Here is a 22,262-nt window from a genome sequence, read left to right as displayed (position 1 = left end):
TCTCAGCATCGTATAGAACTGCATCTCTTTTTTTCTCTTTTCTATTTCATATTTTCTTTTTTTAATTATGTTTTTAATTATATGTTAAATTATGTGTTTAATTATGTGTTTATTTGTGTTTATTTGTGTTTATTTATGTGTTCTATTATGTGTTTAATTATGTGTTTAATCATGTTCCTAATTATATTATTAATATATTCTTATTAATTATGATTTATAAATTTTAGGTAGGACACATGAGAAGGTTGTTACTGCGGTCTCAGCACTGTATAGAATGCATTTCATTTTTCTCTTTTCTATCTCATATTTTTCTTTTTTAATTATGTTTTCAGTTATGTTATTAATAAGTTATTTCTTTTCAGTAATGTTTTCTTTATATTTATTTATATTGTTTATTTTTAATTATGTTTTCTGAATATTTATTTATCTTATTTCTTTCTAATTATATTTTTAATTATGTTTTCAGTTATGCTATTAATATATTCTTATTAATTATGATTTATATATTTTAGGTAGGACCCATGCGAAGGTGCGGCTTGCTGTTTCGTCATCGTATAGAACTGCATCTCTTTATTTCTCTTTTCTATCTCATATCTTTCTATTTAATTATGTTTTCAGTTATCTTATTAATAAGTTATTTCTTTTCAATTATGTTTTCTTAATATTTATTTATGTTGTTTATTTTTAATTATGTTTTCTTTATATTTATTTATGTTGTTTCTTTCTAATTATGATTTTAATTATGTTCTCAGGTATGTTATTAATATATTCCTATTAATTATGATTTATAAGTTTTAGGTAGGATCCATGAGATGGTGCGGGCAGCTGTTTCAGCATCGTGCAGAGCTCCTTCATTCTCCAGCACTCTTATCTATTTATACGTATTTATTTCCTATGTTATATATTTTTTCTCTTTCTCTTATTCATCTTCTTTTTTTCTTTTTCAGGGATAATCGGGCAATCATGCAGCGATATTCAATATGTCCTTTCCTTTCTTTTTTTCCTCAGCTTCTTTTTTTTCAGGATAGATCATCAAGGCATAGGTCCACCTCTGGTGGAATGCGTCATCGTAGCACGGCAGGATTCATCATCGATTTTTACGCGCGGTTACGGGAAGGATAGGAAGAACACTGGCGCACGTGTCGGCGTGCACAAGCGTGGGTGTTCTCGGGCGCGATTAAACTTCGTTTGATTGTTCGTATCGAAAACGCGAATTTAGAGTAGAGTCACCATCTTTCTAACACTCACGTGAATGAACGCGGACGCGACTTAAAAGTCCTACCGGGGACTTCGTTTATATTTGCTCGAATATTCGATTAGATTACCTCGCGAACGCGTTTTTACAGAGTAGAGTCACCGTTTTCCGAACACTTGCGTGGGTGTCCGGGCGCGATTAAAAGTCTTATTATGGACTTCGTTTAGTGTTGAAATTCGGGGTGCGCGAACGGTTTACCTTGTAGTGCTGTACATAGCTGGCTGATGTTATGACAATCCTAATGTTTGGTAGCGGGGCGGAAATCCCGACAAATATCATGGAAAGTCTAAATACCGGTTAGCATATGTCACTTTGGATTTCAACTTAGAGTCACCGTTATTCTAACACTCACGTGAGTGTTCGCGTGCGCGATTAAAAGTCCTACCGGGGACTTCGTTTTGTTTGCTCGAATATTCGATTAGTTTATTTAGAGTAGAGTCACCGTTTTCCGAACACTTGCGTGGGTGTCCGCGCGCGATTAAAAGTCCTGCTATGGACTTCGTTTTAATATTGAAATTTGGAGTGCGCTTCGGATTTCAACTTAGAGTCACCGTTATTCTAACACTCACGTAAGAGTTCGCATGCGCGATTGAAAGTCCTACCGGGGACTTCCTTTGATTTCTTCGATATATCGATTAGATTACTTCGCGAATTTGGATAGAACAGTAGAATCTACGTAATTATAACACACGTGAGTGTCGCGAACGCGATTAATACGCTTTGATTGTTCGAAATTCGGATGCACGAATTTAGATGTGCTTAATAATTCGTTATGCCTGAGGCGGAGGGTGTTGAACGGTTAAGCTTTCTGTAAGTGGAGTCCCTGTAGCTAAGGCTAGATACTTCCTGTTAGCTTTGTCCCATGCCCAAAATATCCGAAGCGGAAGGCATAATGGATCGGTATCGCGGAACGCGGATTTTAGAGTAAAGTAGAGTCACCGTTAGCTCGTGGGTCTCCACATGCAGCAACTTCCACGTAGTGAGACCTGGGTCGGTATTACTTGCATACTCTAATTATAAATTCTTTAAAGCAAGTAATATCAAGCGAATGGCTGCATACTCTATTACTTTTCGAATATTTTTTCAATCTAATTCCAACTGAACATTAATATTTCTCCATTTTATATCGCTAATAATACTTCGAAAGAAGAAATATAGCAGAAATCTATTGTACCATAATTTCTCAGAGAAACGAAAAGGAAATTTTTCTATCTCTCTCTTACGTCCGCTGTCATTTCTATTTATTCTTATTTACTCTCATTAATAATTCTTTATATATCTCGGGTGGGACCCACGGGTGGGGCTTGTGGGGGAGGGCTTCTGTGCGGGTTGCTGTCTCAGCATCATATAAAACTGTTTCTCTTGTATTGTATTTTTGGGGCTCTCTATTCTTCTCTTTCTGCGGCTCTCTTTTCTTTTTCCGGTTTTCGTTTCTATCTCATATTTTTCTTTTTGAATTATGGTTTCAATTATGTTATTATTATGTTATTTCCTTTTAATTATGTATTCTTAATATTTATTTATGTTGTTTCTTTCTAATTATGTATTTAATTATGTGTTCAATTATATGTTTCTGTTTATAATTATGTTTTTAATTATATTTATTTTCTGTTTATATTATATATGTATATATTATGTTTTATTTTATATATTTGTTTTCCTTCTCTTATTTTCTCTTTAGTTTCTTCTGTTCCAGGATAGGTCATCGAGGGATAGGTTCATCTGCGACCGGATTGTACATCGCATGGCAGGATTCATCATCGATTTCTAAACGCGAATACGGGAAGGATAGGAAGAACACTGGCGCGCGTGTCGGCGGGCACAGGCGTGGGTGTTCTCGGGCGCGATTATATTACGTTTGATTGTTCGAATCGAAAACGCGAATTGTAGAGTAGAATCACCGTTTTTCTAACACTCGCGTGGGTGTTCGGGCGCGATTAAAGGTCCTACCGTGGACTTCGTTTGATTTCTTCAAAATTTCGATGGGGGTACTTCGCGAATTTCGGCTTAACAGTAGAATCTACGTAATTATAACACACACGTGAGTGTCGCGACGCGATTAGTATTTCTAAGGAGTGCGCTTTGATTGTACGAAATTCGGAAAGCACAAATTCGAATGTGCTTAATAATCCGTTATGTCTGAAGCGGACGGTGCAAATGGTGGAGCTATCTGTAAGAGGTGTGTTGTAGCTAAGCTACGCATACCCTGTTAGTTAAGAAGCCAATGCATTGAAGCGGAAAGGTATCGCGGATCGGTATCGCGGAACGCGGATTTTAGAGTAGAGTCACCGTTAGCCCGTGGGTCTCCACATGCAGCAACTTCCACGTAGTGAGACCTGGGTCGGTATTACTTGCATACACTAATTATAAATTCTTTAACGCAAGTAATATCGAGCGAATGGCTGCATATTTTAAGACTTTTTCAAAATCTTTTTATCTAAACATTGAAATACTTACGTTTTATGTTTGCTAGTCATACTTCCACAAATAAATAGATTTAATATAATAGAATTCAATAGAATAGAATTCAAGAATATAAAGTATGTAAATTTGCGCCTAATATCACAATTTTCTCTAGACTCATTATTGACGTAAGCCATCAAAAAAACTATGCTAATGAATAGCCTTAATACGACTAGAAAGAACTTTAACCGGTCTGTCTCACTTGAACTTGCTTACAAGCGATGCAGCTATATTAATTCTATGATCTGTCGGTAGTTGGCGCAGCATTTCAGTATCTAGTTGCCTGGAAATATCAATTGTAGCAGACGACTTCGTGAGGTGGTGAGGGTCATAAGTATGATTCGCTCTTTAGTTTTGAATCGTGAGTTTTGCGTAATAACCTGTTTTTAGTATTGTTTTCACACGATACATTTTTATTTATACAAGATTCGAAGATATATCAAATATTTTTCGCAATATTATTTTCCGTTGATTATTTTATAAAATGATTCGGATCAAAGAAACAAAATTTTGTTCGTCCGAGACGTTTTAGTGCATCTGTAGTTAAAATTGTAACCGTGTTACATATATATGTGCATATACAAAAGTAGAAATTGCTGTCATGTATTTGTAAAGATCTATACATAAATTACAACAGTATTTTGCAACATCGTTGGTCTATTTTTACAAATAAACTGACCGATTTTTGAACCAGATGTTATAATTGAATACTAACATTAAAGAATCATTAATATTATTATTTACATATTATTTTTTTTACGCTTCGAAAAATTCATTTATGTGTTATTAACTCATCCAATAGAAAATATGTTCCTTTGTTATATATATTTGTTAATATCAATAATTTTTTTTTCTAGAAAAATTACAGCAGGGACTGCTGTCCCTTGCTCGTAATAATGGAGCTGCTTTGGTATATCCTGCTGTTCCAGGAAATTTGGTTAAACAAATGAGTAGTATAGTTCAAAAACATGATATACCACTACCAGAAAAGCCAAAAAAGGAGCCATACAGTCCTTTCCAAAATACCAGTAACTCAATTGAATATGCTTTAGCTCGAGTAGATGATCTCTTAAATTGGGGCCGCAAAAATTCAATATGGCCAATGACATTTGGTTTAGCATGTTGTGCCGTAGAAATGATGCATATTGCAGCACCTCGTTATGATATGGACAGATTTGGTGTTGTCTTCAGAGCATCACCTAGACAATCTGATGTCATAATAGTTGCTGGTACACTAACCAATAAAATGGCACCAGCCTTAAGAAAAATCTATGATCAAATGGCAGAACCAAGATGGGTGATTTCAATGGGTAGCTGTGCGAATGGAGGTGGATATTATCATTACAGTTATTCTGTAGTCAGAGGATGCGATAGAATCATTCCTGTGGACATATATGTACCTGGTAAGATTTCACTGAATAGTTATGAGTAAAGTCATGAATGTATCACTTTATATAATTATATATTAAATATATATACTAATATGTTTACTAAATTAAATTTATGAATTTTTATTAGGTTGTCCCCCTACAGCTGAAGCATTGTTATATGGAATTCTGCAATTGCAGAAAAAAATTAAGAAAATAAGAACAACACAAGATTGGTACAGGAAGTAAAAAAAATAGTGCAAATGTAGTTATAAATATGTAAGTTATTACAAATTATAGGCTAGATGATCAATAAGTTAAAACTTACAGTATATTTGAAATTTTACTGTAATTGTATTAATTGTTATCTCCTTTTCCTAAGATGTAATAAATATATCTTTATATATGTAATAAAAAAGAAAATACAAAGATCTTCTTTATTCTTATTTTATAGATATATTATATCTTAATTTCATTCATGATAAATATTTTTGTAATAAATTTATCCTTTGGATACATTGCTTTTTATATATTTATTTTTTGTAGTCACATTAGATAGAAACGCAGAAAAGTAGGAACTAGAAAGTAAAAGTCGATTCTAGTAAACAACTTATTTGTTTACATTTTAATTACATTAAGACAAAGAAATATTTTTACATAATGTTACTAGTTCATGGTTTCAACCATATTTTTTTTATATAGCATATTATATATAACTTTGTAATTTCGAGTATATATATACATGAAAAACATTTAATTTATTGGAGTAAGTAGTTTTAGGCAAAATTTATCACTTCTTATAGTCTATTAAGGCCCCATATACTATGTTTTTTATGTATTGCTTGTATTAGCATCGATCAAGTTTATTTTTAATTTATAATCTTGCCTCTAATAACCTACTCCCTTAATCTATTGTACTATTATAATACTCATTTGCATATTTCTATACTATAGCATATTTGATCTAAATATAAAGCAATTATTATCGATTAAACATTTTAATTTAATTTTTGAGTAAAAAGAATGACTATAATCCAAAAATTTATATTTGCACATCGATATATATCATATATATATATATACATACATACATATATATATATATATATATATATATATATCAATCGAATATATATATCAATTTTCTATCATATTATGTGCAGTAATATTTACCCTACATACATATATGGACTCATATCAAGCAAAAACTACCACACAGGAAACACGCGCGCTTATACGCATTTAATATATGCTATAAGTACTATAACATTTTTTACAAAATATTTTGCAGGTACTGTTATACCATGTATAACTACGTTCCAATTTATAAAAATGCATCGGTGACTATATCTTAACCATCCATTTGCACCACAGCCTATATTTTTAATGGCTACTTTGATAAACATATCAGAATAGATTACAACAAAATACATTATTGTCATCTTGCCAACTATTGATCACACCATGTAAAATTTTATAATGTTGATATGTATCAAATACATGGTATGTTAAAAAAAAAAAATACAGACTGAAAAAAATGAAGATGAAATCACATATTTAGTAGTGGACAAAGCTGCAAAATAGATAATTTCAGAAAAGCGTTTGAAAATTAAATAAATGTTCTTCGGTTCAATTTATAATAAAAAATGAAATTAATTGCAAATGAGGTTAGTTAATATATTACTCCCTTATTTTATAAAATTCTCTCTGTGCTATTACAAATTTATTAAAATATTTATCTTGAAGTGTTAAAATTCACTGTACATTTTAGCATTATATAAAATAAGTTGTATCTCATTTTGAATAAAACTAATACAGAGAACATTCATCAGTCATTCTGGTAATCACAATTATGATCAATTATTGATTATCTTCAATATTATCATTTCCTATCATTGTCATTATCTTGACTTACTTTACTTTGGTATGATGTTATCATGTTAACCCTGCAATAGTTAATCTAATTTAATCTAAAACTAATTTATCTTTAATAAAAACTAAACCATAATTAACATTAATTCTTTTAACATAATAGCAGTAACATATAATATTAATGATAAAAATATTTGTGCTCTCTACTGTATTAAAAAAAATTAAAAATATCTATTAGGTTTAGTATATCTAATATATAGCACAAAATATATTGTATTGCAGTGTAATATTATATAAAATTTACTTGAAATAAAGTTTATAATTTAAAAAAAAAAAATAGAAAATTTTTTTAAATTTTATATACATATGTTTTATAAAGATACGCGTATTTTCTATTTATATTATTAAAACTATAAATAGAGGCTGTAGAAGAAATATATACTAAAAGATATTACATTTGTCTAAAACTAATAATAATTCAAACGCCCTTCTGATAGTCTAAATAACTTGTTCGTATTGAAGACGGAATCAACACATGTCATTGTATAAAATGAATTCTAAATATATAACAAACTTACTTTTTATGTATTAAGTTTTGCACTATTAGTTTTTTTCCCGTTTTTGCGTGATCATTCAACGGCACTGTCACGCAAATCTGATATATATACTTTCACAATTTAACAACCATTTACTTTAAGTAAATAAGCAAAATTGGTATTTTTTAATTTTATTGAAGAATTGTTTGAGATGTGGAAGGTGGTGGGTCATTTGGCAAAACAGGTATAGGACCATCTGTCCATTGTATAAGAGCATGTTCACTCATTTGTGTACTTTGAAAATGATCCTTTAAGAGCGTTTGAGAAAATGTACAATGCATTTGATATGCCTCACTTTCACGATTAGGATCTCCACAAATTCTATACAAATCTAAAATTTTTAAGATAAAATGATGTGTAAAAATCAGTTTATGTGTGTTCATATTTATTCACACAAACACACACATAAAGCACACACCCACACACACATATACAGCACACACCCACACACATAAAGCACACACCACACAAATTATATGCAATTACCTTTCAGGATAGCAGTAGCCCATAGTTGTACGTGTACATCTGGTATTTTGGAAGCAAGTTGCATGGCAGGTGTAACCATATTCATAGATTCTCTGCTATTTCCTAATGAAAGAAATATATGTCCTAACAAAACGAGACTACAAGAAGTTAATCTATTTAAATCCTCTGAGCTTGCCATTATTAATGTTTCTCTAAGATATCTCCTAAAAAAATTTTTAAGCAATATAAATTGTATATTTTTAGATATTTTGATTACATTTTTTCACAATTTACACACTTGGCTTCATTATGTCTAGCTCCAAAAAAAGCTTGGAGACCTTGAACATAGTATGCTGCTGCTCTCAAGGAATGCGAATGTGATGGTAAAGACTCTGGATTTATTCTTTCCATTAATGCACCCAACTCTGCATCTCTTTTTGTTCTAAGATATACTATGGCCAAATTTAAATTTGCAAACGTCCAAAGTTCTCGTTCTTGGGATGTCTGTAACATATAATTTTATATTATTTTAAAATACATGCAAATTTGAAGCTACATAATTTATGTACTATGTGATATGTGCATAATACATGTGAAATATATATCAGCAATAATCCTCATAGATTTATGATTAAATTATTTCTTATAACCTATTAAACAGATATTCTATAATTTTACTTTATTGTGATATATTTATCACTTTTATAGCTTGCTTAATTATTCTATCTTCTAACCCTAAGAGCAGCTGTAAACTGAGCCTCAGCAGCTTCCATACAATTCATAGACATCGCATATAATCCCAAAAGAGCATGCAGTTGAGGCCGATGGCCTTGTAATAATCTTGGTTGCCGCCTACAAAGTTGACATGCTTGAGCTATTTCTGCAAGTGCCACACTTTTATTTCCCATGACAAGGCGGCACATAACTATATGTTCTAATAGCATGAGTTGAAAGACAGAGAGTATCGGCTTATTATCAACGACTGTGAATCAAAATATAATATTTAAATAAATTTATTATACTAAACTACAAAAATTCCAAAGATAAAATCAAAGAATTTGTAAATATACTTATATGAGTACTTTTTAATTTTTCAATTTGGGTAAGAGCCTTATTTGTGTATTTTTGTGCTTCATCCATATAACCAGCTTGCATTGAATGCATAACAGTTACAAGATAAACCAAAACATATAAATGATCCTTTGGCATCCATATGAACATATCTCCTATATTAGAACCCGTAACTACATCATCTGTTGGCCAATTAGGAGACATGATCGTTTGTATACTTTGTTGCAGTTGTTTCAAACAAGGTTTCACGCTATTTACCTGTTACGTAATAAAAATATAATATAAATCAACGAATATAATTTATAAATAATAATTATTATATCGTTACCTGACCAGCCATAAGAAAATGACAAACTTGGAGCACCAAATAATATACTTTTAAGTATTCTTTTTGGTGTGGGCTTCCTTGCCAATTTTCAACATGATGACCAGCCGAATTTAATAGTGCATGGACTTCCGTAAATTTCTTGTCTATTAATAGGAGCATACATCGACTTAATAAAAATAATACACGTGTATAACTTGCATTACTAATATGCGAATAATCAACACCAACGGCCAGCAAACTACTTGCTGCAACGAAATCTTTTTCAGAGGCATGTATTTGCTGTAATCACAAATAATATAAATAATTTATATGATATATTAGAAAGATATACAAATTGTTATCGAACTTACCGCCAATTGAAATATAAGTCTACAGTGCCAATAAACATTATGTTGAGATAACTCTATGGCCTTTCTTAATATAGGTTTACTTAAATTTGGCTGTTGCTGTTGTTCGTACAATTCAGCTACTACACTTGCTGCTTCAAATTTAACATCATCAAACGTGTTTATATTTTGACTTAAACGCCACTAAAAAAGAAAATAATGTTAATTTAAAAATATTTTCGAACGCGCCTATTTATAGTAACATAAATAATATTGACATCAAAACATACAAAGAGGTTAGAAAATAGGTATCACTGTATTATGTAGTTTTTAAAATAAATAAAATAAGTTATATAAGAAGGATGACTGTGTAAAAGTTCTAATATAAAAGATATTATATATAAAAATCAATAAAGTTTTTATCAAAAACTGACCGCTTGTTCTAGATGTGATCGCGCCAAATCGATATTTTTCGTGTGAGTAAGAAGAATATTTCCAAGTTGTAGATGAGTACGAGCTTCGACCCGAGGTGGTGGTTTAAAATTGAAAACAGCTTGAAGACACTGAATACATGATTTAATATTCGGTGGGCTCGATGTCCGAAAGTTTTCAGCTAAACCTAACAACGAGAGATACCAAGCGTCCTGAGAAGACGCCATTTTGACATTTCTCGGACGAATACTTTTCCGACCCTTTCAGCCTGTTGAAAGGCCACAATATATTCAACAATTGGATCATTTAAACACACCAATCAGGATGTTCTCATATTTGCAATTGAATTACAATAATTGGTACAATTTAATGATTCTGATTTAACCCGATCATCGTTTTAAAAGTTCTTTAACGTATCAATGTGTTTGGTCAAGTTCAAATATGACTTTTTGACACGCACGTACATGTAACATAAACGCGTGTGTATATGCTACGCGCGAATTATTGCGCATAAAATCATCCGCGTTAGATATTAACACTGTACAATATACCATAAAGAAACGTAAAGTTAGCCTGAAAAGTTTCGACATTAATGCATAGCCAAAAAAGTGTCGTTTCACTGATCATACGGGGGGGAAAAAAAAGAAAGAAAAAAAGAAGAAAAAAAAGAAAAGAAAAAAAAAGAGAGAAAAGAAAAGAAAATCCTCCAAAGGGTTCGCTGAAAGTGGCATATTTCAGTTGACGTGTGCGTAGAACGTGTGCGCGGACCAATCGGATGCGAGATTTTCGCGAAGAATCGTCGGGAGGAGTACACACGATTTAACACAACTGTAGGAACGGCGGTGCGGTTGGGAGTTACAAGTTGAACGCAATACCTCGCTCGTATTTTGGTTTGGGTATTGGTATTTAATACGGCCGTAGAACCGTAGAACAGAGGGATTTAGCCGAATTAATTGAGATAACGGTGGCCAGCGAGTGGCTAAAAATGCTACACGCCGGAAATGGAGGTCAAATTCGGCTGGAAATGTTAAAACACCGCGAAGAAAGTGACACAGTAGAAGAGGCAACGTCAAGAAAGTGCGAGGGGCAGCTGTCTTCGATGAAGGCAAACAGCTGTTCGTCTTGCATACTTCCTAATCGTACCATAGAAATGGAACAAGAGGATAACAACTCGTGCTGGAACAATCTGCCCAGCGTTATTTTGCAAGAAATATTTTCGTATTTGCCACAGGAGAATAGGATAAAAGCCTCTCAGGTATACATCTACTTTTTGTTTTTTTTTGTCCTGTCAACTGACCTAACACAGTAGGTAATCAAACGATTATATTTCACATAGCCGTTTGATGTTTACGAAACTCGACCTTTCTATCTATTGCGTGTAAATCGCAACGGTTGAGTGTTCATCACGCAAGATTTCATTGTAATTTACTAATATTATAAATATTCGTTTATATATATGTATATATATATATATATATATATGTATATAATTTTTATAAAATCAAAAATATACCTATGAAAATACTAAAAACACATATATATATATATGAACATAAAATCTCTATGGCATACTCTAATTGAATCTAATGTACCTGTCCTAATTTATGCAGGTTTGTAAAAATTGGAGATATGCGTTATTTCATCCCAGTTTTTGGAGAAAAATTACTTTTGTTCTGAAAGATGAGGATAGTATTTCATGGGCTAGGTCGGTAATTCAAGCTTGTAACAAAAATTTCATTATGTTAATATACATTTGAATTATATGATTTTATAGGTTTTTGGCAGATTGTTTTGGGCTTAGTGTACACGAAGCAACCATACGATGTGACATTGCATGTCATATTGTAGAAACTTCTCATCTTCTGAAAAAATTATGTTGTAATAGGCAGTTACGAAAATTGTACTTGGAATATAGCAGTAGCATATTTGAATGTCCTAATTGGTACATGGAAAGTGAGACTGACAGGTAGAATTGTACAAATATTGTTCTAAAAATATTTAAATATGTTTTAAATATATTCAAATTTGACTTTTTTTTACAATTGTTTATAGTCCAACGAACAGTACATCTTTAATGAAATCCATTGTGAAAATTATTGAAACATCTAACTGTTTAGAAGCTCTGAGTTTAGGATATATGGAAGAGTTAGCAACTAATGCCAATATAATTTTAGAACCATTACTTTTACATCAGGCTAAACATCTAACGCATCTCAGTCTAGCATCGGTCAAGGATGACCCAGACCATTATGACTTTATAGAACTGGAGGAATATATTTTTAAATCGTTTATCAGACTGACTGTTTTGACAGTAGATTATGACGTTGTTAATGATGCCTTACTCAGAGCTTTAGACAGTGGCACTATGGAAACGATAGTGATACATGTACATGGTTGGCATAACGATTACTTAGGAACATCAAATGCAGCTTGGGAATTCTTTGTTCAAAAGAAGTACGTTAACATAATCCTGTAAAATATTATATTTTTAAGAGGCTATTTTTTTTTTGTTGAAGTAATATTAATTAAAATTATTTTTAGTCCAAAATGTGAACTACGACTAAATCTTATACATTCTTATATTGGTGTAAAAGTATTAGATACGGAAATTCTTCAACCTTCCATGCCTCTAACGCACTTAAAAGTATTGTTCTGTGAGAAATTTAATACAGAGGTACTACATCAATTGTCAAATTGGTATTCTAATAAATTAAAATCACTCATATGGATAGATTCTATGGATACTACGGTAAATACTCCAGCTACAGACGATGCTAATGAGCCAGATAGGTAACTAATTTGCATCGTATTTTTGATGCAAATAAGCAATGACAATCAAACATAAATTCACTTTTATATCTGTTACAGTCCAGATCCTTTAGTATTCGTGGCTTGGAAGTGTTCTAAACTCGTGGAATTGGTGTTTATAGGACACAAATATTACAAAGAAAATTTATTAGCTATCGCACGTCTCAGAGGAAGCACTCTCAAACTTCTTGTATTTGCAGAAAGTGATATTGTGTCTGACAGCGAATCGTGGCACAAGACTGAGACCATTACACATGTGAGTACACGCATTATTTTTCTACTAATGGCATAATTAATGATAACTTATCTTTGTATTACAGGAAATACAAGAGATAATGGGTAAACACTGGGCACCATTAAGGAACACAGAGTTACCAACAGTAGTGTTGAATCCTTTTGCCGGTGACAGCAGGGAGGTTATTATGCCGCTTATCCTGCGCGACGAGAAATAACTTCCAAGAAAAAATGCCAAGAAAATGTCATCCAAGGACTATCCATTAACAGCCACGACCACTTATGGAAGGAGAACATTTTCAGAAGTACAGTTGTAAAGTTATATTCTTTATTTTTCTATAAGATTTTTTTTTTCTTTTTTTTTCTCTTATTTTTTTTTTTTTTTTTTCTTTTTTTTTTTTTTTTTTTTTTTTTTTGTACGCAACGCGGTGAATACGTATAATGAGTTCATAGTCCAAAATCTAATTAACGCATACTGCCATCCGTCGGCTAGTTGTTAGATGTAACTTATTAAGTAAAAAGGATGAGAATAGTCTATCACGTACTATCGCGTCGTGATATTAACAATTCTTGTATGGATGTGATATGTATATGGAGCTCGCATTTATATTGCGCTATACGTTTGCGAGTTTAACGTGCATCAATGTTCCTTCTTTAACGATCATGTTTTATCTTAAACCATTCCTTCAAGGAAGATTTATTCCTTATATGCACAAAATTAATTTGTGGCACAACCAAGGGAGATAGTTAACGGTGTTAATGGATCGTGGATCATCGATGTTCGTAAGCTCGATTACCGATGTATAGTACACGATCAATCCCCAATGCTCTAGCGATAAGAAGCCTACCTCTCGTGTCTTTCTCACGACGAAATGTCCAAATTGAACGCAAACTACAATGTAATAGAAATTACAATGATTGAGAGAGAGAGAGATAGGAAGAGAGAGAAAGAGTGAGAGGAAGAGAGAAGGAGAGAAGGAGAGAAAGAAAGAGAGAACGATTTTCTATAATCCTTACGACGGATGGTAGGAATGACTTATTTATGCTGTGATTTTTCTTCGTTGGAGAAGCTATGCAGGGAATCGCGTCTTTATATTGACAATGATAATCGTAAACTTTTATCAGGTATATATATATATCCTCACCGCGATCTTTACTTTACCGATCGTTCCTCTCACCCAAATATCATCGATACCCTGCGAAGAATAATAAGTAAATTTTGTGTAGATATAACAATACCTTGGTGTATGTGAGAACAAGGTTAATATGTTAAAAAAAAAAAAAAGAAAAAAAAAAGAAAAAAAGGAAAACAAAACAAAAAAAAAAGAAAAAAAATATGAAAAAGAAGAAGGAAACGAGAACGTCAAGGTAACGCTATATGGATAGCATTTTTGACGTCTACCTGTTGCTACAGGGTCATTAAGGATAATATTTAATAACCAAGGTAAATAACTTGGGGAAAGGAAGACGATCATCTATGGGACAAAAGTGAGAGAAATTCCGTGAAACAATTAAACAAGGGAATGAGAGGTCCGATCCCATGATCTTCCACAGGAAAACTAATGCGAAAATTCCAAAAACGTTATCTGTAAGTAGAGAAGAGAAAAGCGTCGTTCTTAACGGATATTTTTCCAATCCAATGCAAGAAGAAGAATGTAGATAAACAAAGGAGCCAAGCGTTCGCTAAGAGCATGCTGTGCGACACTACTAAAAAAAAAAAAAAAGGGATATTTAAAACAACTCGATAGAATTAAACATACTTTAAACGAGTATCGCGTAGTTTGTATTAAATGCACAGAAGTACAGAGCTGAGAACTACTCAAAGTAACGAGAAGTCAAATGGCGTTCCGAGGTTATTTTTAATACCAAAACCAATCGGACGCAATTGTAAAAAAAAAAAAAAAGAAAAAAAAGAAAGAAAGAAAAAAGAGAAAAAAGAAAAGAAGATGAAGATGAAGATGAAGAAGAGGAAAAACGAGAGAAAACGTTTAAATGTAGATACGCACGCCAGAGTCGGCCAAGTAATGCATGCATACAAGTGATAGTCGAGGAAGATGAATCATGCGGAATGTTGTACGGCGGTATGTGTGTTAATATCATATAAACTGTGATCAACAACCGTTTGTTCTGTACGTACCATTTTTCTCCATTATGCTCTTAGCGATCGCCGATATGCGAAACATGAGTATATCTAACGAAGATCGAAGGAAGTAACTCTGCTAATCGTATATATACATATATGTATATATATATGTATGTATATGTGTATATATATATATATCTATATACTTATATATGTATATATATATATATATATATATATATATAGGTATATCTGTACTACTAATCTGTCGAAGTTTAAAAGTTTAATATTTGGGTGCAACAAAAAGCACTCGCATTTCTATCGTGCGATTAATAATGGTGACGATTTTGAATGTTGTTTACAAAGGAGCCGTATATAATAACGTGAAGGGGAGGAATAACAAAAGAGAAGGAAGAAGAAGAAGAAAAAAAAAATAAGTAGAAGAGTAAAAAAAAGAAACCAAAAAACCAACGTATATACAGTTGTACTATTCTGAGATGCGATTTACTTTTTTCGAATCCTTGTATAATTATTAATGTCGTCGTATGTACATCATAGTCACGTATTATACCATTCTTTTTTTATATGTGATCCTGTACATACACTTCATGCGTCGAAATCTTTAAATGAAAAGAAAAGAAACAAAAAAAAATGGAAAAAAACGAAACAGGAGAAGTATTTCCACACTTATATACGAAAGGAAGCCGCGATATGTGCCCTCCCCCACCCCTACCCCAAACATGCTGTACGTAAAGTCAAGAATAAGATATGCGAAAAACAATGTTGTAATACGTGTAATATATATATATATACACACACGTATATATATATACAAATCTACATATGTATGTATGTATATATGTATACAAAAATACACGGATACGAAAGGTTCGATCGAGTGTGAAGCACAAAAAATGTATGTAAATCGAGCGGACACTTAAAAACGAAAAAGAGAGAAAGAGAGAGAGAGAGAAAGAGAATGATAGAGAAGAAGATAAAATGCCGCTATAATACAAGATGAACGGGCCTTAATATGTACCTGAGTCGCGGTGTAAGAGTAATTTTGACGAAACGTTTGACGCGCGACGTCGCGATAAAAAAGAAAGAAAGAGAAGAAACATACAACACGTACACGTTAAAAGCTAATCATTAAATCCTTAGTAGACATTTTTTGTCGAACCATTTGGTGATAACGAAGCCAATCGTTTATCAAAAAATGACTAGAGGTTAAGATAGAAGAAGAGATGCGTCTGCGACAGCCCTTTCATTTCGTACTACATGCGCGTGAACAATTAATTGTATTTACTTTACATTGAACGACGTAACACGAGAAAAAGAAAGAGAGAGAAAGAGAAAGAGAGAGAGAGAGAGAGAGAGAGGGAGAGAGAGAGAGAGAGAGAGAAAGAGAAAGTGAAAAAAAGAAAAGGGGAAAGAGAAGAATGTCTTAACGCGAAATAAGACTCGTATAATAATCGAATAACGTGCGCTCATTAGCCGCCATTTTAACGCGCGTAAGCTCGCCATGTTTTTCTTTCTTTTTCCCCTCTCTTTTCTTTACTTATTTTAGGTTTTTTTTGTTTATTTATTTCTTTCTTTCCTTCTTTCTTTCTTTCTTTCCTTCTTTCTTTCCTTCTTTCTTTCTTTCTTTCTTTCTTTCTTTCTTTCTTTCTTTTTTTCTTTTTTTCTTCCTTTTCTTTCTTTCTTCATTTAACGATATACCTTTGATCATTCTTGCATAATTTTTCCTTTAGCATCGAAATCGCGTGCTTATAAATATTATTAAAAAAAAGTCATGCTCGCGTGCGCGCGGTGTTTACGAGACCGTGAATGAGAGCAAGAGAGTGAGAGAGAAAGAGAGCACGAAGTTATGTGTGTATGTTACAAGACCATGCATGTTGCGTTCGTATTGCGAAAAATCTATCTATATGTGTGTGCGTGTGTGAGGGAGAGAGAGAGAGAGAGAGAGAGAGAGAGGAAACAAGATAAAAATTAAATAGAAAAGTAAAGATGAAATGTGAGAAGGAAAAAAAGAATAAATCTAGGTGATAATGTGTAGCACCATCTATGCGCGTTAAAAAAAAAAAAAAAAAAAAAAAAAAAAATGAAAAAAATAAAAAAAAAAGAGCAAAAGAAAAAAAAAGAAAAAAATAGAAGCAAAGAACAAAAAATGTGCAGCCGCTTAATATGGGCACAACGCGAAGGTACACAGCGTGCGTATATGTATTATTGATTATAGAGCGCGATGATATACAACAAACATAAGACTGAACCTGCCGAAAAAGGTGTATTTAAACAAAAATATGCATACACAATCTCGCGCGCGCGCGCACATATTATACATGAAAGTTAAGCGAGCTGCACGTTGCGTCATGATCGACATCTTACTCATAAAGAACATGTACTTCCTATGTATATGCGAATAAGCAGAAAGAATGAGAAGAAGAGAAAGAGAGATAGGGAGTAAGATTTTTCTCGTGAATCTCCTCTGTGGTTTATTCTCTTAAAAGTGCTATCAACAATGTTGGGCATTTTTTTCTTTTCTTATTTCTTTTATTTTTTTTTCTTTGCTTTTCTTTTCTTTTCTTTTCTTTTCTTTTTTTTTCTTTTCTTTTTTTTTCTTTCTTTTTTTTTTTTTTTTTAACTTCCAGTTCGCTCGATGGTGGAAAAACTTAATATATGTATGTATACATATACATATATATACGTACATATATGTATGTATATATATACATATACAAACATGTTAGCGATTTTATGAATATGTTCGTCGTCGTATTAATGCAAAAGATTAAGCGAAAGGATATTAAGAAGCAATTAAAATAAGGGTGATGTGTGTGGTGCGTATCACGCAAAGACAGCTAGCGTTTAGCGATACGGAAAAAAAAGAAGAAAAAAAAAATGAACAAGAAGCCTCCATACACACTTAATATGTATGTAAAAAAAAATTACACATACATGTCCACCCACCTACACACACACACACACACACACACACTCATACGTACGCACGCACGTACACACAAACACACTGTATTTCTCGTTTCGAGGATTATTCACTCGATAATGGTTCTCTCATAGCCGATAATTAACCTTAAGCAGCCTGCCAAGAATCAAAATACATAAAATATGTAAAATATCAAACGAACGCTAGCCAGTACAGAATGCTATAAGATCTATTTTTTAAGACGCGAATGTATATTTTTGTACTAAGGCAGGCCTTAGTGTGCGTGATCGTAACGAGAAAACAAGATAAAGAAGAAACGAAGAAGATGAAAATGAAGATAAAGATGAAGATGAAGATGAGGATTAGGATGAAGATGAAGATGAAGGAGAAGAAAACAATCGCGATAAAAAAGGGAAAAAAAAGTAATTATAATAATAATAATTATAATAATTATAATAATAATAATAATACTAATAATAACAAATTCCTCTTGAGCGCGCGCACAAGAACGCCAAGATGGAGGAGAGCTGTGATTAAATCATGTCGGCTTAAAATAAGAAAGAGGAAACGTAATAACGCCAAGGTTTAAACAAAGCAAACAAGGGGTTGGGGGATGTGCGACGTCAATTCCAGTAAATCCCGCTGTTGGATATTATTATTATACATATATGTTGTACCGAGTGTGGGCCATAAGAATAAAGAAGAAAAGAGATTAGAGGGATCGAATAAAATGGGGCGATATGATGAAGAACAAAACATCTGTGATAAAACTAAAAATAAAAGAAACCAATATTAAAATCCTAGACGGGTGCTCATTGATAAGGAAGAATAAATAAGGAAGGAAGAAAGGAAGAAAAGAAGAAAAGAAGAAAGATACGAAGAATCTTTAAAATATGTAGGTCTAAAGAAAACGAAAACGAAAACGAAAATGTAAACGAAAACGAAGATGAATATGCACGAAGTATATGATTCCTAGAAGAAGAGGTGTTTTTTGATCGAGTATGATTCCGATGAGAGAGCAAGAGAAAGAACGAATGATAGAATGATAGAACGAGATTACTCAGTACGTATATGATCGATTTACTCGTAAAAAGGAAATGAGAGATTTAAAATGACACGAATAGGAATGAGGAAAATTATAAAATATCGCGACATGAAAAGATATCGTACGTGTCGATCCAACTCTACTCAAAGAAAAATGCCGATCTAACAATCCTCGCGAAAATTCAACGAACGTCCAGTCGTCTATTCGCGTATATACATATATAATTTTATCTTCATAAACGCGTTTAGACGAAAGTGTGCCCATAGAAATAAAGAGGGGGAGAGAGGGAGAGAGAGAGAGAAAAAGAAAGAGGGAGAGAGATATGCATATTTAGTTATGTAGATGAAAACTATTCACGAAATCGCGCGATTAAAGGCCATAACGTACATACATACATAAAACACGATGAACACAAGACACGCGTACACAAATTTAATTTACGTGCAAAGGAGCACACTGACATTCCATTTGGAAAAAAAGAAATGTGTAGAAAAGTGTAAAAAGAGTGAACATCGAGGGTCAAGATCTCTTTTCTTTTCTTTTTATTTTTCTTTTCTTTTTTTTTTTTTTTATTTTTTTATTTTTTTTTTTTTCCTTTTTTTTGTTTCTTCCTATTTTTCCTTATCAATTAACACGTGTAAATACGTGAAGCACGATAGATAGATGAAGCTCGATTCAATTAGAATTCGAGTTAAAGTTTCGAGTATTAGTATGTATTAAAGTTGCGAGCTCTAGTGAACTTTCCACGTGGAAACAAAAAGAAAAATGATTAATACGCTGGACCAACGATTCGACTGATTTTCGTCGTCCTTTGTTTTGAGACAAGAATTTAGGCCGATCTATCGTTTTTTCTTGATTTTTAAATTTAATTAGAATCTCGTTGAAATGACGACGAGAAGAGAGAGAGAGAGAAAGAGAGAGAGAGAGAGAGAGAGAAACGAAAAATGTACACAAGAATTATTTATTTAAGAATCGAGAGGGTAAAAATCAAAAGTAAATAATCATGAGATAGGGGTCGGTCCAGGGTATATACCACGAGCAGTATTATAAGTTCCTAATGAAAGAAGAAGGAAATAAAATAAAGAACTTTGCAGTTCGTTTTAGAACGACACTTTAGATATTTAAATATATCGTAGCTTCGTCGAAGTAACACGAAAGAAGAGGTCATTTTGTTCGACATAATAATCTTTTTCTTTTTCTTTTTTCTTTTTTTTTTCTTCTTTTTTTTTTTTTTTTTTTTTTTTTTCTTTTTTCATCGATCGACTACTTGCTTTCGTATATGTGTAAGCACTTATATGTGTATCTATACACGCGACATGACAAAAAATACATATATACGTAACACGCAAATACATTACCGATAATTTTATCGAAATTTATATGAACCAAGTAATGATCCATTCCAATAAAAATATAAAGGGCAGCGGATGATAAATCGCGCAGATCGGGCAGGCGAAAACGAAAGGATTCTTGTTAGAAAAAGAGATAGAAAGAAAAAAAGAATACCTCCTTTCATCCCCAAAAAATGTTATATGTATATATATGTATTATATATATATGTCTTCGTCTGATATACGCAACAAGGGGGAGAGAGAGAGAGAGAGAGGGAGAGAGACACATACACACACATGCATGAATAATTACACGATCTTATCGAAAATCCAACGCTCTCCTCGATCGATAATACGTAGGAAGGAAGTTAAGTGTTAACCGTACGTAAGAAATAAAAGGATAGAAGCCTGCGGCAAGAAAGAAATACACATATGTTTTCGTCATCGCGCAAACGGAGAAAGAAAAAAGAATTAAAAAAAAAGAAAAAAAAAAAGAAAAAGAAGAAGAAGAAGAAAAGGAAAAAGTATTACGACGATCCAACATCATTGATCTTCTTCGAGTTTTTCTACGAGATCGAGAAAAATATTATGATAGGGAGCGCAAATCTAAATAAATAAATAAGAAAAAGAGGAAAAAGAAGTAAAGAGAGAAGAAACAAAAAGAAATTACCGTCGTTCGAACTTGTCGCGCGTATCTATCGTATTGCGGGAATAAATAATCAAAATAAAAGGGGGGGAAAAAATGTTATTCGTTGCCATTCTCCTGTGAAAATAACTTAAGACGATCCATCGAAATTTTAAAGTTCCCTTTTCTCGTTCTTAAAAATTACGATCTTCGGCTAATCTTTAATTTTCGCCGTTCGATCTTCCTTCATTTACATAATGTATTATTTTATCGTATATTGCAATTGTCACAATAATAACAATTACAATATTCACGAACGGCAGAATTATCGATAAGCACAAATATGAAATTATATGACCGCAGTTATACTTTATACTTTTAATTTAAAAAAAAAAAAAAAAAAAAAAAAAAAAAAACAAAGAAAAGAAAGAAGGAAAGAAAGGAAAAGACGAAGAAGAAAAATGATCTAAAAAAGTCGAATGAAAGAAAAAAAAATTTGCGAACATTAAATTCGCGTGTTTTTCTGCAAACGAGCGAAGCCATTGTTCTTCTTCGAAGTTTGCGCGTGCGTATGCAAACGGATCACAAATTCGTTCGTAATCCTTGTTGCGTTGCGTTACGTTGCGTTGTATGTACTTGTCGACGATGATGATGATGATGATGATGATGATGATGATGATGATGATGATGATGATGATGATGATGATGATGACTACGGTGATGATTCGTGATTGATAGAGCTTAGTTGGCTCATGAATTCGATTATATAATTCGAATTTTGTTTCTTTTTTCTTTCCTTTGATTAATTAAGTGATCGATTTATATCTCCTTCGACTATTATATTAAACCATTTTAACGAGAATAAGATAAGAAAAAAAAAAAAGAAAGAAATAAATAAAAAATAGAAACGAAAGAAAAAAAAACCAAGAAGAAGCTTAACGTCGTACATTATTAAATGTACACTATTCTAATTTATATTTTATCAATTGTATCAAAGCTCTTCGGCACGTATATCTA

At 32.4% G+C, this 22,262-nt stretch overlaps 3 protein-coding genes across 4 annotated transcripts in view; 2 read left to right on the top strand and 1 right to left on the bottom strand.

Annotated features, from left to right (window-relative positions):
• The first annotated feature begins 3,974 nt into the window (after positions 1 to 3,974).
• On the top strand, positions 3,975 to 5,516 carry LOC118443393 (uncharacterized). The gene is made up of 3 exons (XM_035870321.2): positions 3,975 to 4,079; positions 4,576 to 5,121; positions 5,237 to 5,516. The coding sequence occupies exons 1-3, from the start codon at positions 4,055 to 4,057 to the stop codon at positions 5,332 to 5,334; spliced, it is 669 nt and encodes a 222-aa protein (XP_035726214.1). The 5' UTR covers positions 3,975 to 4,054; the 3' UTR covers positions 5,335 to 5,516.
• Positions 5,517 to 7,668: 2,152 nt separating this feature from the next.
• Mau2 (Mau2 sister chromatid cohesion factor) lies at positions 7,669 to 10,808 on the bottom strand. Its single transcript, XM_035870307.2, has 8 exons — positions 10,178 to 10,808; positions 9,768 to 9,947; positions 9,418 to 9,696; positions 9,101 to 9,347; positions 8,753 to 9,000; positions 8,317 to 8,522; positions 8,040 to 8,242; positions 7,669 to 7,884 (listed from the first exon to the last, which is right to left on the bottom strand). Exons 1-8 carry the CDS (start codon positions 10,400 to 10,402, stop codon positions 7,685 to 7,687), a joined length of 1,788 nt encoding a protein of 595 aa, XP_035726200.1. The 5' UTR covers positions 10,403 to 10,808; the 3' UTR covers positions 7,669 to 7,684.
• A 28-nt stretch (positions 10,809 to 10,836) lies between these two features.
• Positions 10,837 to 22,262, top strand: part of LOC118443388 (F-box only protein 33) — a 20,949-nt gene continuing 9,523 nt past the window's right edge. For both annotated transcript variants that reach the window (XM_085659131.1, XM_085659130.1), the window contains exons 1-7: positions 10,837 to 11,430; positions 11,786 to 11,880; positions 11,950 to 12,141; positions 12,228 to 12,629; positions 12,717 to 12,965; positions 13,044 to 13,239; positions 13,304 to 13,522. In XM_085659131.1, coding sequence (XP_085515257.1) covers positions 11,161 to 11,430; positions 11,786 to 11,880; positions 11,950 to 12,141; positions 12,228 to 12,629; positions 12,717 to 12,965; positions 13,044 to 13,239; positions 13,304 to 13,435 — 1,536 coding nt within the window. In that variant the 5' untranslated portion in view covers positions 10,837 to 11,160 and the 3' untranslated portion in view covers positions 13,436 to 13,522. The remainder of the gene's footprint in view (positions 11,431 to 11,785; positions 11,881 to 11,949; positions 12,142 to 12,227; positions 12,630 to 12,716; positions 12,966 to 13,043; positions 13,240 to 13,303; positions 13,523 to 22,262) is intronic.

The sequence above is a fragment of the Vespa mandarinia genome, chromosome 9 (genome assembly GCF_050613455.1).
Source record: "Vespa mandarinia isolate Hongniang chromosome 9, ASM5061345v1, whole genome shotgun sequence".
In the NCBI taxonomy this organism is placed as follows: domain Eukaryota; kingdom Metazoa; phylum Arthropoda; class Insecta; order Hymenoptera; family Vespidae; genus Vespa; species Vespa mandarinia.
The sequence above is the reverse complement of the archived record's forward strand: the minus strand, read 5'-3'. Positions and strand labels throughout refer to the sequence as shown.